The sequence below is a fragment of the Ammospiza caudacuta genome, chromosome 12 (assembly GCF_027887145.1).
Source record: "Ammospiza caudacuta isolate bAmmCau1 chromosome 12, bAmmCau1.pri, whole genome shotgun sequence".
In the NCBI taxonomy this organism is placed as follows: domain Eukaryota; kingdom Metazoa; phylum Chordata; class Aves; order Passeriformes; family Passerellidae; genus Ammospiza; species Ammospiza caudacuta.
In genome coordinates this window covers 13,020,522-13,041,887 of record NC_080604.1, presented here as the reverse complement: position 1 = coordinate 13,041,887, position 21,366 = coordinate 13,020,522, and the positions used below count along the sequence as shown (strand labels likewise).

The 21,366-nt window shown below is 45.2% G+C and overlaps 1 protein-coding gene across 1 annotated transcript in view; it reads left to right on the top strand.

The window, feature by feature from the left end:
* The window catches only part of GRIP2 (glutamate receptor interacting protein 2), a 247,092-nt gene that overhangs the window by 210,644 nt on the left and 15,082 nt on the right, over positions 1-21,366 (top strand). The window contains exons 13-18 of the mRNA XM_058812879.1: positions 5,024-5,169; positions 5,792-5,872; positions 14,181-14,247; positions 15,047-15,192; positions 15,483-15,627; positions 19,878-20,017. Of these exons, the coding sequence (XP_058668862.1) occupies positions 5,024-5,169; positions 5,792-5,872; positions 14,181-14,247; positions 15,047-15,192; positions 15,483-15,627; positions 19,878-20,017 (725 nt within the window). The remainder of the gene's footprint in view (positions 1-5,023; positions 5,170-5,791; positions 5,873-14,180; positions 14,248-15,046; positions 15,193-15,482; positions 15,628-19,877; positions 20,018-21,366) is intronic.

The window sequence follows — 21,366 nt, the reverse complement described above, 5'->3', positions numbered from 1 at the left end:
TGTGGAGCCTCAGCCCTAGAGTTCAGCTGCTCCCAATGCTGGATTTAGAGTGCTGCTGGCTGGATTTAGAATCTGCTTGAGTGTCTGTGCACTACAATCTAGGTGTCTTCTGGTAAGGCTTTTGTTACTAAACACATCAAGTCCTAGCATGGCTTGATCTCTTCAGGGGTTTAAAGGAGAGATGATTTCTTTAGGCTGGAACTTAATGTCCCTGTGCTCATCTCTCTTCCCACCTTTGATTACCACTGTGGTCTGTCCTCCCTAAGGGTGCCAAAGGCGCAGCAATGTGGCAGTATTGGTGCCTGCTGCAGAACCTTTCTTGAAGAGATCTCTGATGGCCCCATCAGCATGTGCTGAAGGTTTGGTGCCTCCAAGCCAGCCCAGAAAAGCAGCACACGAGGGAATTGTAGACTCATATGGCAGGGAAAGAGTCTGCAAAATGAAATGCACGTGCTGTGCATTTCGTGTGCAAGTCTCTGTGTTGTAGCTTCTCTGGTCAGCCAATGCAGAGGCAAGGTGGAACAGGAGTACCTGGTGCTGGTGTCTGTGGGAGGACAGCGACAAGGGGCTGGCACAGGAGAGAGAGCTGTCTTGATGCATGTTAAAAGAGATTTTAAAAGCCTGCTATGCCTTTTGTTTGTTTGATTGTTTCCAAACAGGGTTTAAAAATTAAGGTGATGGTTTTATGGGTTTTTTTATCTTCTATTGTGGGTGAACTTGGTTCATGTTGTGAAGCACCAAATTCCTTTTATAAATCAGGCAGCAACAAAGCCTGCTGTCCCAGGGGACGAGAGAGATGTGCTGAAATCTGCCTGGCTTTGCTTTATCCTCTTGCCAAGCCTGGAGGAAAAGCAGTGAGTGGCAGGGCAGCCTTGGCTGGCTCTGATGTGTCACAGCCGCCGCTCGCCCCGCGCTGCCCGCCCGGCAGCGTTCACGCTCCTCTGGCTGCTGCTTCCTGGAGACTGGGAGCAATCCTCTCTGCATTTGCAGCCTGGATTTGATTTGGGGATTAAATCTCTGCTGTGCATTTCATTCTCTCCTAAATCATACTGCTCTTCCTAGCTGGCAGGAAAATGCAGTCTTTCCTCCCCATCTTGAAGTGATAAGTGCACTGGGTTTGCAGTGAAGTGAAAAAGGCAGTTTTATGTTTTTATTTCATTTTTTGTTTCTTGCTGTTTTACAAAGCTCTTTGCTCCATCATTCAAGATACATTATTCCCTCCTCTTCAGAGGTTCTGCTGTCGTTGCAGCCCAAGACATTAGAGCCCTTTTCATCCCCTATACCAGGCTGGGTTCCCAGCTGAGGCTGGGCTGTGCCCTTTCTTGTGCTGCAGTTTTTGCTCTCTGCCAAAAAGGTGAGCTCTGGGGATACAAGGATCAGGTTTAGCACCTTGGATCTGACCTGGATGTTCACACACTCTGCAAAATCTGTGGATCTGAATGTGCTGTTGTTCAGCACATGATCCTCACTGGCTTTGTCCATCTGGATTGTTGTGGAGGAGCCTCCTCTGGGGTGCCCAGCAAGTGAGAGTATTACCAGGGAGGTGCATGACATCACCTCTTTTCAGGGATGTCAGGCTGCCTCACATTTATTATCTGCTTTGTGCTAGCTTGTGCCAATAGATTTGATGGAAAAAATTCACACCTGCCTGACTTGTGATTTGTTTTACTGCAAATAGCCTCTAATAGACTTCCCTCCCAACCTGTTGTTTTGTTTCCAGGGTGCATGATTAAGCCTTTGGGTTCTGAACGAGACAGTGATTCAGCCCGTTATCAGCAGGGAGGGTAGAAGGGGAAGAAGCCTGACATCCCCTCTTGGCTACCTTGAAGCTCACAGCTTTTGTGTCCTTCCTCCTCCAGCTGTCATTGGCAGCAGAGGGAGAGTATCTGACTTCTCCATCCTGGTATCCAAAATCAATGCTTCCTGCTGAGCTACATGTTTTGTAGCTCTGCTCAGACACAGTTGTTTGATCATTGTGTTTCTGCCTTTTGGGTATGAATAGTTTGCAAAAGTGAAGTTTAGCAGCTGGCTGAAGCTGTCAGCAGAGCTTTGATCCATTAGGGGCTGAGACCCACCCACCAATGTGCAGGCACAGATGTGCACACACATACACAGATGTGCATGTCTGACCTGTGCAGGCTGGCTCAGGGGCATGGGAGGGCACAAGGGATGAGTTTCTGCATCCAGCAGTGTTGCCATGGTCACAGCTGCTCCCCCCACTGCTGAGTGACCATGCAGACATGGATGATGCTGAGTGAGCTCTTCAGTGTAATCCCGCCCAAGGCTTGAATATGTGCTGCTCTGTATCAAACAAGACACCTCCGCTGCTCTATTGCTGTCTTCAAGCCCAAGGAATGAGTCATGGCAAAATGCAAATCTGTTCTACCCCAGGGAGATATTCCCATCATGGACTCCAGCACATCCATAGTGCTGTCTTTCACTCCAGGAGATGCCTGTACTCCTTGCTTTCTGATTTTAAGACACTTATGCTCCCACAGTCTGAAAGCACTTTTTAGGTGCTGATGTTAGACTGAGCATTTCTGTGACAAATGCCTTCTCTTTGGAAAAACTGTCTGAAGATTCTTGTAGAATCCCATGGCAGAGCAAAGGAGAGCTCTGCAAGACCCTTGGCTCCCCAGGCTCCACTCCCAATGCAAGGACTCATCACAGGTGGATGTCTCTGGAATGATTCTGAAGGGTTAACAAGAGATGTCAGGCCTCCTTGTACTTGGCAGAGGAAGCCAGAAGGTTGTGGCATCACACCACAAACTTTTACAAACCTACAAGACCAGGCCTTAAACAGCTGTGATTAACTGAGGCTAATAATAAAAGAAATAAAATACCTCTGACCTAGCAGAGCTGTTGGCTGTAAAAGACTCCTCAGGCAAATGCACCTTGAGTGAAAAACCATGAGAAATGGCTGTTTTGGGAAAAGCAGCTCTGGTGGAAAAGCTGGCAAACATTTACCTTGATGCAGTGTAAAACTATCTTTTGAGCTCCCAGCCCCTGTGGCTGAAAGAGTGATGCTAAAGTGGATTGTGTCCCTGTGTGAACTCTAGATGACAGTGATGTCTGAGTGATGCAGCTGTTGATCCCTCTTTGCAAAAGGTGCACTGCCAGGATAGCAAGAGACCTCTTGGTGGCAGAGGAGTCATCTCTGTTCTGCTCGGTGCCATCTTCATATTTATAAGCTGATATTTCTATGTGGCTGCATAGCCACAAGTCCAGTAAATGACTGTAATTAAACTTGATGTGATTTATTCACAAGGGTGGGTTCATTTATACATCATGGAGTTGTCTGTCCTAATCCAAGAATCCTTGAACAAACAGGTCTGAATTTGCATCTCATAAAGTAGCCAGCATTTTTCCATGGAGAGCATGAACTCTGGCAGAAGTGTGAATATGCCTTCCTACCAGTAAAATAACCTCCCTGGGCTCACTCCAAACTTGTTCATATCTCAGCTTTTGATGGGCCACTGCACAAGCTGTTGTGCTTGTTCATTTTCCTTGAATTCAGATGTGTGTACTTTTTCTTGATGCCTCGGCCTTTCATACACATCTTGTTGTTTGGACATGAATAACACAGCCAAGTGTCTGCTGCCTTTGATGCCTTTGTGTGCCTGGAAGCTGTGGTGCTGTTTTCTTACAACTGAATTGGGTGTGTGTGATGAAGAGTGACTGGAAGGTTTAGTAAAATCAAGCTGTCTTCTGTGAAGTATCTGTGAAAGAAAGGGGAAGACAAAGATGTGTTTGATCATTAACAGGAAGGGAATAAAGATTCTCTGGAGAAGACTTAAAACAAGATAACTAATGTCTTCTGGAGAATCTTTGTGGTAAAATAACTCCACATTTTGAGAGGAACCTTAGACTTGATGCCATAACCCTAAACCTCTGTTGGAGACTAGCTAATGTTAGTGATTGAAGACTGGTTTCCCAAGCTCTGATCTAGTGGACAGCCAGGTGATAAGTGGAAAGTCTAAAAAGATGTAGTTAAAGTGAACAAAACTGATAGATGAGAAGGGAGATGAGCATTTTCCCATGGTTGCAGGGAGCACTGCAGTCTTACTTTTGTAGAGCCATGGGCCAGCCCAGGTGGGAGCTGAGATAATGTGGGAGATGAGATAACTTAGAGGATCATCTTGCTGGTGTTGCAGTATATGTAAAAAAAAGGAGTGTGGGTGGATACTGAATGTAGGAATATGTGAAAAACACCTTGCTTATAAATGCAGGGGGTCCCAAGAGACAAACTGTGCTGTAGCAGTACATCTCCAGCATAGCCTTGCCATCATGATCTCCTTCCAAAGTAAAAATCCTGCTGATCTCTGTTCCTGGAAAAAGAGGGTCTAAAGCAAGAGCCCCAAAGGGTCAGTTGTGGTTATATTGTCAGGTCATCAAACTGGAATAATATTGGCCTTTCAAGGCAGTTAAAAAGTATCACTGTACATTTGGCTTCCAGAAATGCAATTAGAAGGGATAAATGATTATCTAATTTGCTGAGACATTTCGGTGAGTTTATTGGATTGTAGCTTCAGTATTTGCCATGAACTAAGCAGAGGAATCTGTGCAATTTTCAATGCCATTAGTTTGTGTTCCAGAGGGTGCAGGTGCATGGGAAGAGTGGTTTGTGGTTAGATTGGGAAGGAAGTCACATTCCCTTGTGTTTATCATTCTCATCTCTCAGCCATGGTGTTGATTACTAGAAAGGTGATGGTTTCTTTTTTCCCCCCTTGGTTGTTGCAAAAAATGTGACCAGAAATGGTTATTTAGGAGCAAAGTATGTTTGAACTTTAGAAACCAATAAAGGTTTGCCTCCTTGTGCCCTTCCAGGGACCCTGGGACAGTCACAGCAAAATGAGTTATTTTCTCTTTGGGGCCACCTCTGTAGAATATGTCAGTCCTTTGTGTGTCTTGTAACAGATTTGCCTGGCAAAAGTAACTCATGGCTGGTTGTGGGGTTGTTTTCTTCCTCCTTCCCTCTTTTTCCTTGTCTCCCTGTTCCCTCTTTTCCCACTGTGGACTGCAGGTGTGGCCTGCTGCAAGTAGGAGACCGAGTCCTTTCCATCAACGGCATCGCGACGGAGGACGGCACCATGGAGGAGGCCAACCAGCTGCTGCGCGACGCGGCGCTCACCAACAAAGTGGTGCTGGAGATCGAGTTCGACGTCGCAGGTGCGTTCCCAAAGGAGCTGCCGCTCCTCTCTGCCCATGGGGCTCTGCCAGGGCCTCTGCTGACCCACAGGAGGGAGAGTATTCAGCAGGCTCGGAGGAGTGAGAAACCCTGGGATGACGTTCTCCATTTCTTGTTGTACTCTAACGTGCACTGAGGTGGAGGGTTCTTCTGATCCTTTCATAAATGTTCTGTGGTCATTGCTTGGCTTAGATAAGCCTAAGGAGTAGATGAAGAGGACACACTTTAAATATTTGCTCATTAATAGGAATAATATTCATATTCATTTATGGCCTTGAAGCCAGGAGAGAGCCAAAGCTATAGGCTAGGGGTAAAGTGCAATTTTGTATTAAAAAAGATTTTTTTTTCTATTTACATTGACAGAGCTGTTTCAGTTTTGAAATACAGTGTGATATGAGCACTTAACTTGATGTTCAGAGCATGTATTTTTAATGAGAATCCAAATTTCAACCTGAAGTCCACAGGATCTCAGATAACCTTATTTGAACCAATAAAGCAGTGCTTTATGGGCTTGTTTTCTTGGTTCCAAAGAAACCATCCATGCAACTGAAAACTCTCTTTTTTCTTCTTATTTTCTTTTTTGTTTGTTTTTTTGCTTTATAGAGTCTGTCATACCCAGCAGCGGTACTTTCCACGTTAAATTGCCCAAGAAAAGAGGTGTAGAGCTTGGAATTACAATCAGCTGTAAGTATTGCTCAGGCTTGCAGTAGCAGTTGCAAGAGCCTCTCCTTTCTACACAGGCATTTTAGAGGGCTCGACAGAGAGATAAGATCATGTGGGGTTTCTGTGCACTCCAGTGCTCGTGATTTATCCCAGAATGAATCAGATGTGTGGCTCCTGCCTCCATGAGCTGGCAGCTGCAGAGAAAAGCAGTTGCATGAAGGGCTGGCACAAAGGATGTGTCTCAACTGGTCACTTGATCTGTGGTGCAGAATTATGTTATGTTATATGTAATACTATTTTTATTTCCTTACTCACACTTGTGGTATGCTCTTTTTAAAAAGAATTTCCTGGGTCTGGTGGGACCCTTGCAAAAAGAGGTGGAGAGAGAAGAAAAAGTAAGAGGTGACCCCACAGCTTGAAGGGTAGAGAGGGGAAACTGCCAAGAGGAGAAGCATGAAGAGGGTGGTTGGGTTTAGAGGCAGTGGAAGCACTTAAAATTCCAGAGTTTCCCAGGAATTGTTTCATTTTACAAGCTCAAGCCATGCAGAAGGAGAGCCATGTGCCAGGACTTGGTATGCACTGAGAGAAGAGAACATAAACCTTTTTCATTTTCTCTCTTCTCTGCTCACTCTTAATTATCTCGGTTTCCCTTCTGAGCATAGTTTTTAATTTAAAGACCTTCTGGCCTCTTTGGAGAGGGTGCTTTAGGGGGGTGATCTAGGCAGATCCATCCCAGTTTTCTGGCTAACCTGGGGTCTTGCTATGCCTTTTGTCAGTGAATTTTTCCTGTATGGCAAACACATGCAGCCCTTGGATCACTCATCCCTCTCTCACTTCTGGGTAAAGTCAGTTGAATCATCTGAGGTTTGCCATGCCCAGAGACTGCCACCACCTCTGGTGTGAAGCAGAGCAGCTTGTGAGACTGCAGTAATGGGATCTCTTGTCTGAGCCCTCAGGAGCACAGATCCAGCTGTGTCTGGGGAGTGGAGTCGCAGGGGACACTTGGAAACTGGGTTTCATTAAAAGAGAAGCTATGGTAATTACCTCTTGACATTTACAGCATTAGTTAGAGAGTTAATTGGAGGTGTTCTGGTCTAAGTGGGATGATTCTCAGGAGTGACTGGAACATTGACAGGATGATGCCTTTGCACCTAGTGATATTTCTTGTCCCTCTTCTCAGCTTCTGCTATTTGTGCCACAAGGACAATCGTGAGAAATAACAGCACAGTGTTTAACATTTGGCTTGGTGGCAGTTAATGTCTGAAGACATCAAAGTGCTTTCTGAAAGCAGCAGGCTGTCTGTAATGGCATTTCACTGGTGGGGAGCAGTGCATGGTGCAGACTGTGCTGGGTTCCAACCTGCTGCCCTGCCACTGCCTTGGCATTCCAGCCTCAGGGAGCAACCCAGGATAATGGATCTGGTAGCAAAAGCTGGATTGAGCAAGGCCCTATTAAGTTTCAAAGTTTAGTTTATGTCTGGGGCTAGAGAGTAAAATGAACTTGGGAGCTGCTGGCAAGAACAGAAGTTTTTATTTGTGAAGTCTTATTTGAACAGGATCTGCTTCAGATATGCATTTACACTTCAAACATGTTTTTATGTTGGAAAGGTTTTAATTTCAAATCTGTTAAAAGAAGTGATTTCACACACTTTTTTGAAATCACTGCTAATAGAAAGGAACTGACCCCTGGGTTTTAAATAGATGCCCATTATTCAACTACAAAGCAGCTTTTTAACACTATAATTGATTTGATCTTTTTGATTGCTGAACATGTTTGTAGGACATTATTTAAGTAATGCACATGCATAAACCTGAAATATATTGCAGTTGTTTCCTGAGTCAAAGCCAAAATTATACTTAAAAATGGAGAAAAAGACAGACACCCAGAGAATGTGGTGGCAAAGATGAAATTCAAGCTTAATCCTAATTTTGTTTTCATATATTAGTCTATATAATCCTATGTCCACATGATCCTTAGCAAATAAGTTCATAATTTTTTCACTCTGCCTCTGACCAGGCAGATAAATATACCAGCTTCAAACATTAAAACCAAAGCAAGCAGCCTTATGTTAAGTACTTCCTGCAGAGACATGATGTGCATGCAGGAGTGTGATGCAAACAGCAAAAGAAAAGAGGTAAAAATAACCCTTCTCTGTTTTGCTCAGTTCCTTTCCTCTCAGTTCTGCTGACTTGAGTGTTTGTGTAGATCTGGAAACAGCTTTTACAGCTCTCCTTCTGATATGGAAAAGTATATAACTACTGTTTTAAAGGGCTTGGTTTACTGGCCTCTTGCATTGGATTCTTGTTACCTACTCTGTAAAACTGGAGCAGCTTGAGCAGATGAGAAGGTGAAGGGGTCAGAAGAAGATCCACTGCACTGTCATGGCCACAGAATTGGGTTTATTCATGAACTTTATAGTCTAGCTACACTACAGAGGTAAGATGAGTTGCTTTCACTGAGTTTTACCTCTTGGCTTCAGCTGGCTTCTCTGTAGTTAATTCCTCTGCCTAGGAAGGTTTGCCTCTGCCTTCTTAAATGGGCAGAGGTGTTATGACCTCATCAGAGGAGCACTACAGAAATAAATGTGATCAAGTTCTTGCTGTGCTGTGGCTTTCAGAGCTAATTGGGAGATGGGCTAGGTAAAGGGTGGGGGGAGAGCAGGATTCTTGATGGATGAATTGGAAGAATTCATGTAATGGAGCTGGCTGTAGGAGGAGCCATAAATCTGCTGGAAATGCTCATAAAAGGACTGGAAACCCAGGAGATTTGTGTATGAGGAGGGCAGATGCTGCTGGTTCTGGGATGAACTTGCAGAGAGGGGCTGTACTTGTTCCTGGTGAGGGGCAGATGTTTGCTGAGGGCATTTAATTTTTCAGAGATTTCAAGGATTTCCAGAAAGAGGAGGCTTGGGCTGGATGAATCTTCAGCTGTGGTGTGAGAGCATGGATGGGTTTCTTCCCCCTGCTCCAACACAGTGTGGCAAAGGGGCACAGCAAATCAAGATGTATGGTGGAAATACATGCATTTAGCACTATTTCCCTTTCCATTCTCAGAGGATGAGTACAAAATCCAAGGGGTGAGCCTCTCACTGACAGTGCTTTGAACTCCTGAGGGATCTCTGTGCCCTCAAGCCTCATTTCAGTCTCCTCAATATGCTAAATGACATACACTGAAGCTGCCACGTGTGTGCTGCTCCATGCACTTTGTCCAGAGGTGAAGGATACAACGCCAGCTAAACTCTCATTTTCTCTGAGAAAATACCCAGTATCTCAGCCTCTGTCTCAGAGAGAAGGGCATTTGCTTGTAGAGCAGCTACTCTGGCTAAAGCGCAGACCATACTCCTTTCTGCTCCAAGAGCTCTGAAGCTTACCTATTTGCAGCAGCCTCTGGGGCTCAGAATGGTAAGGATGCAAATACTGCTAAACTGAGAGTTTTGGCACAGGAATGTGAAGATTTGACCCTTGTTAGCCTGAACAACCCCTCTCCATTAGCAGAACCCATGCCTCAAATGCTCTGATCTTGCTGGCTGCAACCAGTTCTAATGATGCAGTTGCACCTTTGAAGGTTTTCTGTAAATCTCTTATAAAGTCTCCAGTAGTGAGAAGCTAATAGTTACGTATTCTCAAACGTTCAATACCTCAGCTCTTAAAATAAGGTATAGATTTGTTATTCCCTTCTGCAAAATGATAGTTGATTACACAAAAGATTACCTTTTGTATTGAGAGTTTGGGATTTTTTTCCTGTCTCAAATACCCTCTCCAAGGGCTGGTTGTGACATTCACTGTAGGGTAGAGATGTGTTGGTGTTGCTGTTTCAACAGATACCGAAATTGCCATTAATTTTAGATATGCATTAATGCTTTATATAGCTTGTTTATCAAATTACCTTTATATATCTTAACAAATCAATTCCTGTGCCCTTGGTGTGAAGCACTGCAGATAAGGAGGAGGCAGTATATCTGCTTTCAGGTGATAAAACCGGAATTTGGGTAGATAGATAACTTCGATTAAGTCGCTTAAGCAGTGTAATCACTGTCCTAGTGAGAAGATGGATCTCTGAGCCCAGCAAATCCAGTTTTGCTGGCTCTGTATCAGCCTGTGCCCTGCCACCAGCCCAGGCGAGCGTGTCTGCAGGCGGGGCAGGCTCAGCAGCCACCTGTCCTGCCCCCTCACTCACACTGCAGCTGATTCACTCCACTGCTTTTATCCTGGTGGGATGTCCTGATCTGGTTTTGCTACCTGGAGATTGTGAAAGGAAAAGGATCTGTGATGAGGCAGATATCCTGCTGGAGGCACTGGTAATTTATGCACCTGCTGCTAAACTTAATGAATGATAGAGGAAAATTTGGGTACTGAGGATTTGATTTTCACTGCTGCTCTTTGTAATCAATTCTGATTCACTTTTTTCCTCTTCTCATTCCTTAGCTATCCTGAGATTATTTGGTTTCTGACTTTGTTGTTTCCAATTCAAAAATTCTTCTTATTTAAATGTATTCTTATGGCATTATTACAATTTCTTTAATTACACATTGGCAGTGTTGCTTTGGCTTGGTCAATAATGAAGGGCATTTTTAGCAGGTTGATGCCTGTGAAATATGTGCTGGTGCTCCTTGGAGGGGAATAATTTACCAGCACAAGTCATTATGCATTCTATTAAAAACACAAGCTGGACATGTGTTCCTGGCCTCGTCATCCATCACAGTGTAAACACTGAGTTAGCCACAATCCCAGCAGAGAGACTGAAAGCAATTTATGAAAAGTAAATAACAGTATTGATCAATTCACCTTTTTATCACTGCCCTGTCACCACTGCCAAGCAGTGTTTTCATTTTGAGTTTCTTCCCCACCACATGCTTCTACCTTTACCAGCTGTTGATTTATGGAGCCTTCTTTGGGCCACTGGAGCAGATTTAAACTGTCTTTTGTACTGGTAAATCCACCAAAAATACAAACGGGTCTGAAAAAGAGCCTGTTTCCACCTGCAGTGGGTTGCCCTGGCAGATGGAGGCCACAGCCAGGATGCCTGCTGAGAGTGAGCATGGGTTTCTGCACGCCCGCTCCTGCCTCCATCTCTTCCCTTGGCTTCCTTTGCTGCCATCTCCATTTCACACACAGGAGAGCAAAACCCAGAGGCAAGGCTGAGTGTCCAGACTGTGTCTTCCTGCAGCAGAGTTCCCAAGACAATGTCCTTTGAAGAGATATAACCACATTAACAGCAGAAATGAATGGATAAGGAGGCTTTATTCATCTGTGCAAATGTCTTAATGCCAAAGACCACAGCCCTAATAATGATGTACTTTAGGTTGGTGCTGTTTTAATTGCAGGCAAATTGGAAATTGTCTATTCAAAATCTCACCAGGGATTCATGTATCTAATGGCTCTGACCTCTACTGAGCCACCCCTTCAGTGACATTGCAGTCTCTCACTGTCAGACAGGCAGCTGTTGCATGGATAAACATTGTCACCCTGTGTGAATGGTCAGGATGGTTAAAAATGTGGGGCTCAGGGGTGCTCAGGGCAGCCTGATCCCAGCAGACAGGCAGGAAGCCCATCTGGACACTGCTGGGCTGCAAAGAAGGGCTTTGGGATGCCAAAGGTTAATTAATGGAGTCAGTAACCACAGGTCTTTAGAATGAACAACAAGCCTCTGTTCTGTGCTGTGAGACTTCATTATCTTAACCTTGTATCTTACGCCTCTTGAGAGAACGTGGTTACTCATTAAGTCTCTCTAACTTAATCTTCAGATTTGATGGTTTTATAAAGCCTTTGCATTTACATTAAGAAATTATGTATGTGGTGATCCCCCATCCCTGGAAGTGCTCAAGAACAGGTTGGGTGGGGTTTTAAGCCCAACCTGGTCTAGTGGAAGATGTTCCTGTTCCATGAGTGGAACTAGATGATTTTAAGGTCCTTTCCAATCCAAGTGTTTCTATAATGACTCTGTGATGAATATTTAGAATGTTTTACATTTACAAGGACTGCCATTTATTAAAGTTTGAGTTCTCTGTTGGTAGAGACAGTTGTATGCAGTTGTATATGGCTCTTCCATTTAACTCAGGTCTCAAGGAAATCTGTTCTGAGAGCAAAACTTCTAAAAAAAGTCTGCAAACAAAACCCAGAATGAATTTTACTTAAAACTTGCTTTGTTCTCTAATGGATAAAGCACTTGGTTTGTTATCCCTGCTTCTGTCATGGGAAGCTTTTGCTGTGTTCAGTGCTGACACCAACTGTGGAGTTTCAGAAGGACAAGGTCCTGTTCTCTGCTCAGAAAGTGACTGTGTGCAGGATCCCCCCACATGCCACAGGACTTGCAAGGCAGACATTGAGATAAACAGAAATCTGCTGAGGTTGAGGCATGTTGTTGTCTGTGCTTTCTTACTGGTTTTTTTTCGCCCCTCCCTCTTTGCTCTCTTGGTGTTCATGGTCTCTGGACATGTTGTTGAGCTGAGCCTTGGTCAGGTTAGGGATGGCCAATCCTAGCCCACCACCAGGACAGGTTAGGATCCTCCCTAACCCCTTTCTGTCACACTGCCTCTGCTTTGAAACTAGTAAACAAACCTTGCAGTGAAAAGTATTTTTGCTAACCTGGATTGTTTTGACAGAACCAGGCTAGGGAGTGATTAAACATGCAGCAATGCCACCTGACCCAGGGCTTAGGGTGTGCTCAAAGGGTCTGCCCTCACTGCTGCTTGGACACCACTCTGTACACCTCTGTCAGCAGCAAATACATATCCTATACTAAAAAGGAGAGCAACAATAATAATTGTACATCTCAATCCCTGTGCTGTTAGTCCATGGTGTGTGGCCTTCTCAGTCAGCATGGAAATTTCTGCATTGTTTTTACCTGAACCTCACCCTTACTCCCACTACTCAGCTTTGCCCAGTGTCTCTTGTCCTGACTGCAGTCTGGCCCATGCTGTGGGCAGGCTGAATATAGGCACAAGCCCTCTGGGCATCTCCACAACATCTTCCTCCCTTAGATCTGCAGACAGAGCACAGCCTGAGTGTCCAGTCCAAAATTGTCTGGTACCAGGCTCCAGTAAAACGTGGGGAAAATAGTTCCTCCAGGCTCTGTACCATTCAGCAGTCACATTGCTGTGACTATTATAAAATCAGTCACAGTCTGCTTTTTGCTGTCTGACCTCACTGTGGCTCTCAGCCCTGCCACGACTGAGATTGGCTGTCTTTTTTCTCTCTTTAGTACAGAAGGTTTGGTTATTTCTGGGAGAGGATATCCTTAAAGGTGTTGGGTTAGACATATGTTTTCAAATTTCATAAATGAATATAAACAACAGAAAAATCTAGAGCAGAGAGGTTGGTAAACACTTACTATGTCTGACTTTCTGGGTGCTCTCTAACTGCTGTTCAGGCAGGTGGATCTCTGTGTGTTTGTGCCACGTGCCTCACAGATATTTTAATCTCTGCCCTGCACCGGATATGTTCAAAGGCTGTGAGTTTCTTTCTTCCCACACAGTTTTTGTGAGAAGCTGAGAAGCTCTGTCAACTTTAAATGAGGCAATGCAATTCCTGTAGCAAGGCAGGGTGGAATGGATGCTCTTTCTTGGTGTATGTTCGGCATGTGCATGACAAGGAGGTCAGGAGGAGTTTGAGTCATAAATCTCTCTTGGGTATCTCAGGAGAGCAACGGGTCTTGCAGGCAAGTCTGAAAATGTAAATGCTCCCAGAGATGCGTATTCACATCTCGTGGGCTGAAAAAGTTATCAAGGTCAGCCAGGAGATAGGAGCTGGAAACCACCCACCCCTTCCAGCTCCAGCACAAACCACCCCTGATTCATCTGGTTGTATGATTAAGTGCCCTAGAGAGCTGAACCAGCTGAAAAACTGAGCTTTTTCCCTGGGTTATTTTCCACCTGGAAAATTTCACAGCCCACTTTACTTGAAGAACACAGAAATGCTTGTATGGAGTGCGGGGCAGAGCTGGGTGCTCTCCAGCAGCAGTGCTAATTCTGACTGCAGCCATGGCCTTTGGCTCCCTTCTTTTGTATGTGAGGGGTGGTCAGGGGTGTTCAACAGTGCTGGGATTGGCAGTGCCACCTCTTCCTGTTGGACACCACACATCTGCTCCTTCAGGAGTCCAAAGGAAATTACCCTGGGCAAAGGGCAACGAACAAAGTGCAGGGATTTATATTTGGTTTTTTTTTTTCCTTTCTTTCTGGAGAGGCTTCCAGAGTTCAGCTGTGAGGCATCATTTTGTGATGGGAATATAAATCCCCTTTCCTTATGGCTACTTCTCCCCATTAACTCTCCACCATCCCTGTCCTAGACAGCAAACTCACCATCAGGCTTTGTACCGTGTGTCTCTTTTGCAGCTGCAAGCAGAAAGCTGGGGGATCCTTTGATCATCTCTGACATCAAGAAGGGGAGTGTAGCACACAGGTAAGTGCAGGATTTTCCATCTGTCAAACCCACTGCAAAATGGGTGAATGTCTACCAGAGAAGCTGAATGTAGCCCAAGCAGTAGCACTTGGGTCTGGATATTTCCAGAATCCAAGGAGATCTCAGCACTAGAGGTTTTTCTTAGACCACAGTAGGGTTTGCAATAAATTTTGTCTGTATTGAAGTGAGTAGAATTGAGAAGATGACCAGGGCACTGGTTTAGATGTCAGCTGAGTCTCTAGGAGATGGATGTTTAATATTTAAGAGCATGTGGTAAAAGGCTTCATATATCCCAGGGGGTGCTATGGCTCATCAGGTAGTTTGCCATGTCTCAGCTCCTGCTTTGGTGAACAGAGAGAGTGAATTGTGGGCACTGGTGGAGAACTGTGCAAATAACTCAGGATTTATTGACTTCCCCTCTGGTCCCAAGACCTCATAGCAAGGCATTCAGAGGAATTTAGTGTGTCTGCATTGCTTATTTCTAAAAGTGCCCACACAAGATTTTCCATAAGGGGTAGAATATCTGTCAGTTAAACATCAGGCATTTTCAGGGTTATAGGCAACCCAGGATATTTATCTAACCTTCCTGGCTTGTTCTGTCTGGATGCATGCTCTACACAAATTTCCTCTCTTTAAAATTACAGGTGTAATTTTGTAATTAAGCTCATGGTTGTTTTCCAGAAAATATCAAGGACAGTAAAAAGTTAACATTGTCATTTCCACTGCAGAACTGAATGTGTTGTGGGATCTGAAAGGCAAATACAAATGTACTCATAGTTTTCTTTTCCTCTCCATGTAGAACTGGCACCTTGGAGCCAGGAGACAAGCTGCTAGCCATTGATAACATCCGACTCGACAATTGCTCAATGGAGGATGCTGTGCAGATTTTAAGGCAGTGTGAAGACCTGGTCAAATTGAAGATTAGAAAGGATGAAGATAACTCTGGTACAGAAATCCTCATGCAAACTGGTGCCTGTCCACTGTAATGACATTTCCCAATAGGTAGTGCAAACTAACAAAGATAAGGGCTGCTGCTATCCGGTCACCACTTTCCAATTGATTATAGTCTATTTTTGTTATTCTGCCCTTAAGTGATGTCTGGAAGGTTAAAATCCTATTTGGTATGAGTGTCACTGAAGACTTCTGGCTTTTGCTTCTAGAGGCTGCAAGTCTTTCCTATGACTACTTTTATTTGGGAAATGACAAGAATTCAGCATTCCTGTTTTCTCTTTCAGACGAGCAGGAGACAACTGGTGCTATTATCTACACGGTGGAGCTGAAGCGATACGGGGGCCCTTTGGGAATAACCATCTCTGGGACAGAGGAACCTTTTGATCCTATTGTCATTTCAGGCTTGACTAAACGAGGGCTGGCAGAGAGGTGAGGTTTGGGGACAGAGCAGTTGAATTGATTTGAGAAGGGGTCTTGAACCATGCCAAGTTTCCTCTGCTGTCATGAACTCTTCTTTGGTGCCTTAGTCTGCTAAGGAAGGAAGGTGCTCTGAAGGTACCAAGTGACATGAAGCAGTGGTGGGGGCTGTGCTGCTGGGGCAATGAGAGGGATGCTTGAGGAAAGTCAGACCCAGTGAGTCAGGTGAATTCTGCAGCCAGGAATACATATTTATTTGCCCCTCTTCCACAGTGGTGCTTCCTGGTCTGGGATTTGCCATGCGTGCCTTGTGTCAGGAGAGTACCCATCCTGCCTATGAAACCTCCATAGGCTCTGTCCAGGACTCCCCTGTTGCTAAACTGGCTTATGGCCATTGCAGTGGTGTGTCCTGCTGAAACCAGGGATCTCAGGTGTATTCTGACCTGTCCTAGCTTCTTGCTCACTGTGTTACATGTGAGGTATCTCAGTGCAGGTTGCTGTGCCCAAGCATCAGACATTTATACTGAATAAATGTAGGAACAGATTTACCTTCAGTCACTGGGGAAGTTGCTGTGTACCTGGGTCTGAATATATGTGGATGTGTGGGATTTAAAAGATCAGGACATTCCTGAGAGTGTAAGTGGAGCTGAGTCATACACTCTATCTTAATTAATCTTTCTATACGGGAGCTGTGACTTGTAAATAGATAATTTCAGCAGCCCTGACTCATGCTTCTCTGAGGGTCTCTTACTTTGTGCTGCTGAAGCAGAACAGCAACAAAAAACCCCCTGAACAAACTGGTGTAAAGTGCAAGACCTTGGGGACGTTTGACAGCATATCTGGCCTTTTGGTTTTTTCTGTCTCAAGACCATGCTCCCTCTTAGCTGGGCTGTGAAACAGCTCCGTGTCCTTTACTGCAGTGGGTCCCCAGAGCTCTCAGCACACTCCTGTGCATTTCCATTCCTTCCCTTTGGGGCAGAATGTAGAAGGTCTGTGTCTCCTGGGAACGAAGGGGATGGACTTAATCATTAGTGATTCTTCTCACTGGGGATTTTATATCACTGCCTGTCACTGCAGAGTTTGATCTTCTTCCCTATAAAATAGTAGCCACAGAGTATCTAAGGCTTTTCTATGTAGCACTTCTGTATTGTACCTGCAATCCAGCATGAGAGAGGTTAAGAACAGCAGCTCAAATGCTGTCAGGTGTCAGAAGACAGGATTGTACCTTTGTTGATCTCAGTTCCCTTTGCAATTCCACGGCTGTTCCTCCTTTGAACTCGGACGCACATCGGTGCCTGTGCCCAGGAATGCAGTGCGGGCGAGTGCTGCAGTACCACTGAATTTTGATCAGAAGAGAGCAGCCAGTGAGCAATGAAAAGCCTTGTGAGAAGAGTGATGGAGCTGTTCAGCATGCTCACTGTGGCTGAGTAGCAGATAACAGCATGGGGACAGGCAGCACAGGGATGTCTCTGGGTAACCTTGGCTCCCTGTGGGGAGGGTGAGGAGCACTGGGATGAAGGCTGCTTGCAGGAAGGGTGCATTATTTCTCCTGTGAGTGAGAGAAGGGGATGAATTGACCTTGTCAAGGGAAGAGGGGTGCTCCTAGTGCCATCCTAAATTGTCGCTTTCCTGATGTCTCAACCTTTATCTGTGCCACAGATGCCCTTAGCCAGGCTCTGATTGAAGGAGGGGGTCTTGAATCCAAATCCATGCTCGTGTTGGAGCACAGGATATTGTTCAGCAGCACTGACACTGGGACCTGATCCCAGTGTCTGATAACAGGAATGCACAGGCCATTCTTGTAGAGGCACAAGTGAAAGTCTGCTCTGCATTTTGGGCTGCTGGCAGTGGGGGAGGCAGGGTGTCCTCTAAGATTTGTCACACATCTGTCTGTGGGTGACTGGCTGCCTAAGTCAAAAAGGCTTCAGAGTCAGATGATTTAAGTTTTATCTTGACCTTGAACAATTTTTTTTTCCTCGTGTCTGATCTTACAGAAACCTCCAAAAACAGCTCAGGCTGTTAGAGTGGTGTGGAGCTGTGGCTCTCTCCCATGTTACTGTCTGTGTCCCCTCCTTGAGTGCCTGCATACAGCTTAAGCCTGTGCCACAGGACTTGTGCTTTCCTTCTTCTTGACCAAGGGAGTGTGCTGAACACTGAATTCTGGTTGAGGTGTAATGGTTCTCCTAGAGCAATTTCTGGCTATTGCTGACATCTTAAAGTGCCAGACCAGCCTCCTTTAGTGCCACCTACTCAAGTAGATGGGGGTGGCTGTAGGAGAGTTTGGTCTAGGAGTATCCAGCAGCAAGCCATCTTGGCAGGGAGGAAAACGGATGGTGACCCTACTCACGTGCCACGTTAATCCCTACAACGTGCATGCAGTCACCTCTTCCCCAGTGCTTGCTGAGAAGTTCTAGCAGCCCCTTTTACACCTTTCTGCTTACCTGTTACTCAATTCTGCTCTTGCATGTCCCCTCTGAGCAAGAAGGGACATGCAGCCCATGGCTCCTTGGGTGTTTGAGGTGAGTTAAGGACTGTTGGTAGTAATGGAGAGGCACCAGGTCACTAGCTGGAAACTGCTTTCTCTGTCAGTCCTGCTCAGCTTCTGTCTGCCTGGCCTCACAGCGGGGGGGCTGAGAGGGCTGGACTTTGGTTTGCTTTCTCCCCTTTGAAGAAAACTACCTGGCTGAACATGACCTTTCTCTTTAATTGTTTCTGTATTTTTTCCTGCTGAGAGACTTTCACAGTTACTGCAGAGCCATCATGTTGTTCAGGGCTGGGTTGGGCTGGTGTCTTGGATGGATGTGTTCCCATGCTGGGAAACCTTTGGGACAGCAGGAAACCCTTGAATGCTGAAGCACTGCAGTGAAAAAAGGATCTTCTGTAAACAGCCAGCAGTTTAGTTTGATTTTTTAAACTACAATAGATGAAACTTTTAGGACAAATCGTCCAGCCCCAGTTTCATCTGTAATTTGTAATCTGTAATGTGTTTGAACACAGAAATGTTTGTTTCCCTGACAACTTTTCCAGGCTGATTTGGGTGGCACAAGATGGACATCTAGTGGCTGGTGGGATCATCATGGCACTGCTGAGTTCCTCAGCAGCAGCAGAAGCCTGAGCAGTTCTGCCTGCTGCTTGGCTGCATTTCCTGATTTGATGTACTTATACTGGATGTTTCACAGCAATGCGTCTACAGAACTGTGATATTCTGGGGAAAGCCAAGCAGCTGTGTTACCTGCCTTGATATATCAAATTCCAGTTCTGCAGCAACTCTCTGCAGTCCAGTTTGGAGATGCAACCCGAGGGAGACAAGTTGCCAAAAAGGACAAAAAGATATTGCAGTCCAGATTTTCATCTCCTCCTGACTCCATCACAGAGGTTCCTGATAGCAGAACTCCCACAGTACTTGAGGAGGGGGTGGTTGCTGCTCTTGTGTGCTGGCATTTGGGAGCTGGAGGGTGAATTTGGGAAGCTCAGTCCAGCTCCAGGCTTGGCAGTGGCAGTGGACACATCCTGCCCTGCCTGCTCCTCCCAGAGCTTCACTGGGAAGAGGTAAAGTGAGCCTTTGTCTGTGAGCAGACAGAGGGGAAGGATGGAGAATGGAGAGAATTGCCATGACTTGTAGTTTCTTCATGCCTGTTGCTGAAGCCTGAGGATTTGTCTAGGTGAGAGCAATAGCCAGTGCTGGAATGTGGCTGAGCAATGAAACACAGCCTCTTCCTGAGCTGGTGGAGAAAGTCACAGGGGTGTAGCTGAGTAGGGTGAGCTTTAAGCACACCATTAACTGCAGCTGGTTCAGCTCATGCTTGCACACACATGAGCAATTTTGTTGATTTGTTTTGGTTTGGGTTTTTCCCAATAGGTTTCTAGGTTTGTCTCATAATTTCTTTCCATCAGGGTGATCATGTCCTTCAGTTCCATGTTTGATGACTGTGTTGGACTCCACATACTGAAAATGTTTGTGCTTTTAACCCCGTTGCATTGAAGTGTTTTGTCTCTAAGCTGCTCTGCATTCCCAGTTCCCAAGGGGCCTGGGATTTGAGGAGCTTATATGTTCCCATGTGTATTTGTATGTCTGTGCCCATGGAAGCTGGGGAAGAACCAGATTCCTGATATGTGGTGAAGAGGAATTCACAGCTATAGAGTGTACCAAGAGGGAACAAAGACATATTTTAAAGTGTTCATTTCTTCTAGCAAGAGCTGAGTGTCCTGTCCTCCAGAGGAATTGCTTCTCTGGAGTTCCTGACAATGCCTTTTCCCTCCAGAACCGGAGCCATCCACGTGGGGGACCGGATCTTGGCGATCAACAACGTGAGCCTGAAGGGCAAACCACTGAGCGAGGCCATCCACCTGCTGCAGATGGCAGGAGAGACCGTCACCCTCAAGATCAAGAAGCAGACAGAGAGTGAGTTGAGGAGCTGGGTGGGGAGGGGGAAGGCTCACCCCAGCAGGGACCCTGGGCCATGGAACAGGCACTGCTGGGCGGTTTCTGTCCTGTTGTGGAAGGTGGGATGAGGCAGTGTGGTCATGGGCATGTGGGAAAATGTGTGTTTCTTGAAATTCAGACTCACAGATGAAAGAAAGGCAACCCAAAGCCTCTCTGTGGTGATGGGAAGAGATGAAACAGCAGGTTTATTGGCAATAGTAATTTTTAGTTCAGATTGAAACCTTGTACTTGTTGTTGCTTCCCTGTCTGTGTTGGTATTTCTTACAGAAGTGAAGCAGAAGTTACTTTTAGAAGTATAAGAATATGGGATTTTTAAAAAAATATAACCCTGCTAAATGAGCAAGGAGACTCTGATTTGGGAGAATCCATGAATTTCCCACACACCCCCAATCTTTAATTCAACTTTTTGAAAACAATTGACAATAAATCTGTTACACTTCTTTTCTTGGCTTGGGGTTCTAAGATCATCTTTTGAAGCATCTAACTTCATTCTAGGGATCCCCTTCTGATTTCTCTGCCAAGCTCCCTGTGGCTTTGAAGGTGTTGTTGACATAGTATAAAAAAATCAGAAGCATACTTAGTACTGGCTAGTCACTGTTTTTTTTCATTCCAGTCTCTCCCACCCCCGGTATTTTCCCTTTTTTTGGTGCCATGCTTCTGCAGTCTGTAGATTTGTCTGGACTTACCCAGCCAATGGCCCACAGTGCTGTGGGAATTAGAAGAAATCAAGAGATAAACCTTTCTAAGCAAGCATAGCCTGTCCTGCATCTGAAAAAGTGGAATCACTCTTAAACATAGAACCTCTATAGACCTCAAAGCAGTTTGCAGATATGTGGCAATGCACCTTTTTTACAAATGGATGAAGAGTGGGCAGGGAGTAGGGATGTAGCAAATAGAGATAGAACTGGAGAATTGATTCCTCTTCAAGAAGCCCCAGTCTCTTCCCCTGTTGCCAAATGTCTTGGTCTTTGGTCTAAAATGCTCTTTTCTCCCCCTGCTGACGCTTAGCATTGTCACAGGCGGTTGGTGAAATAATTGACATGCAAGTGCCTGTTCGAAACTCGTTAATCATTCTGAGAATGAAGCAGGTGTAATTGAAATTTCAAGGTAATCTTGAGTTAATCATGGTGAGCAATCTTTTGAAGGCTTGGAAAATAGGAACTTTCAGGACACCAGGCTTTGTTTGGTAAAATAATCTGTCCTCATTGACAAATGCAGACTTTCAGAGGGCTTTTTATCCCTCAGGTCAGAGATCCAGGGTGTGGATGGCTAACAAGATATCTAATCAACAAGAGCTTTAAAATACT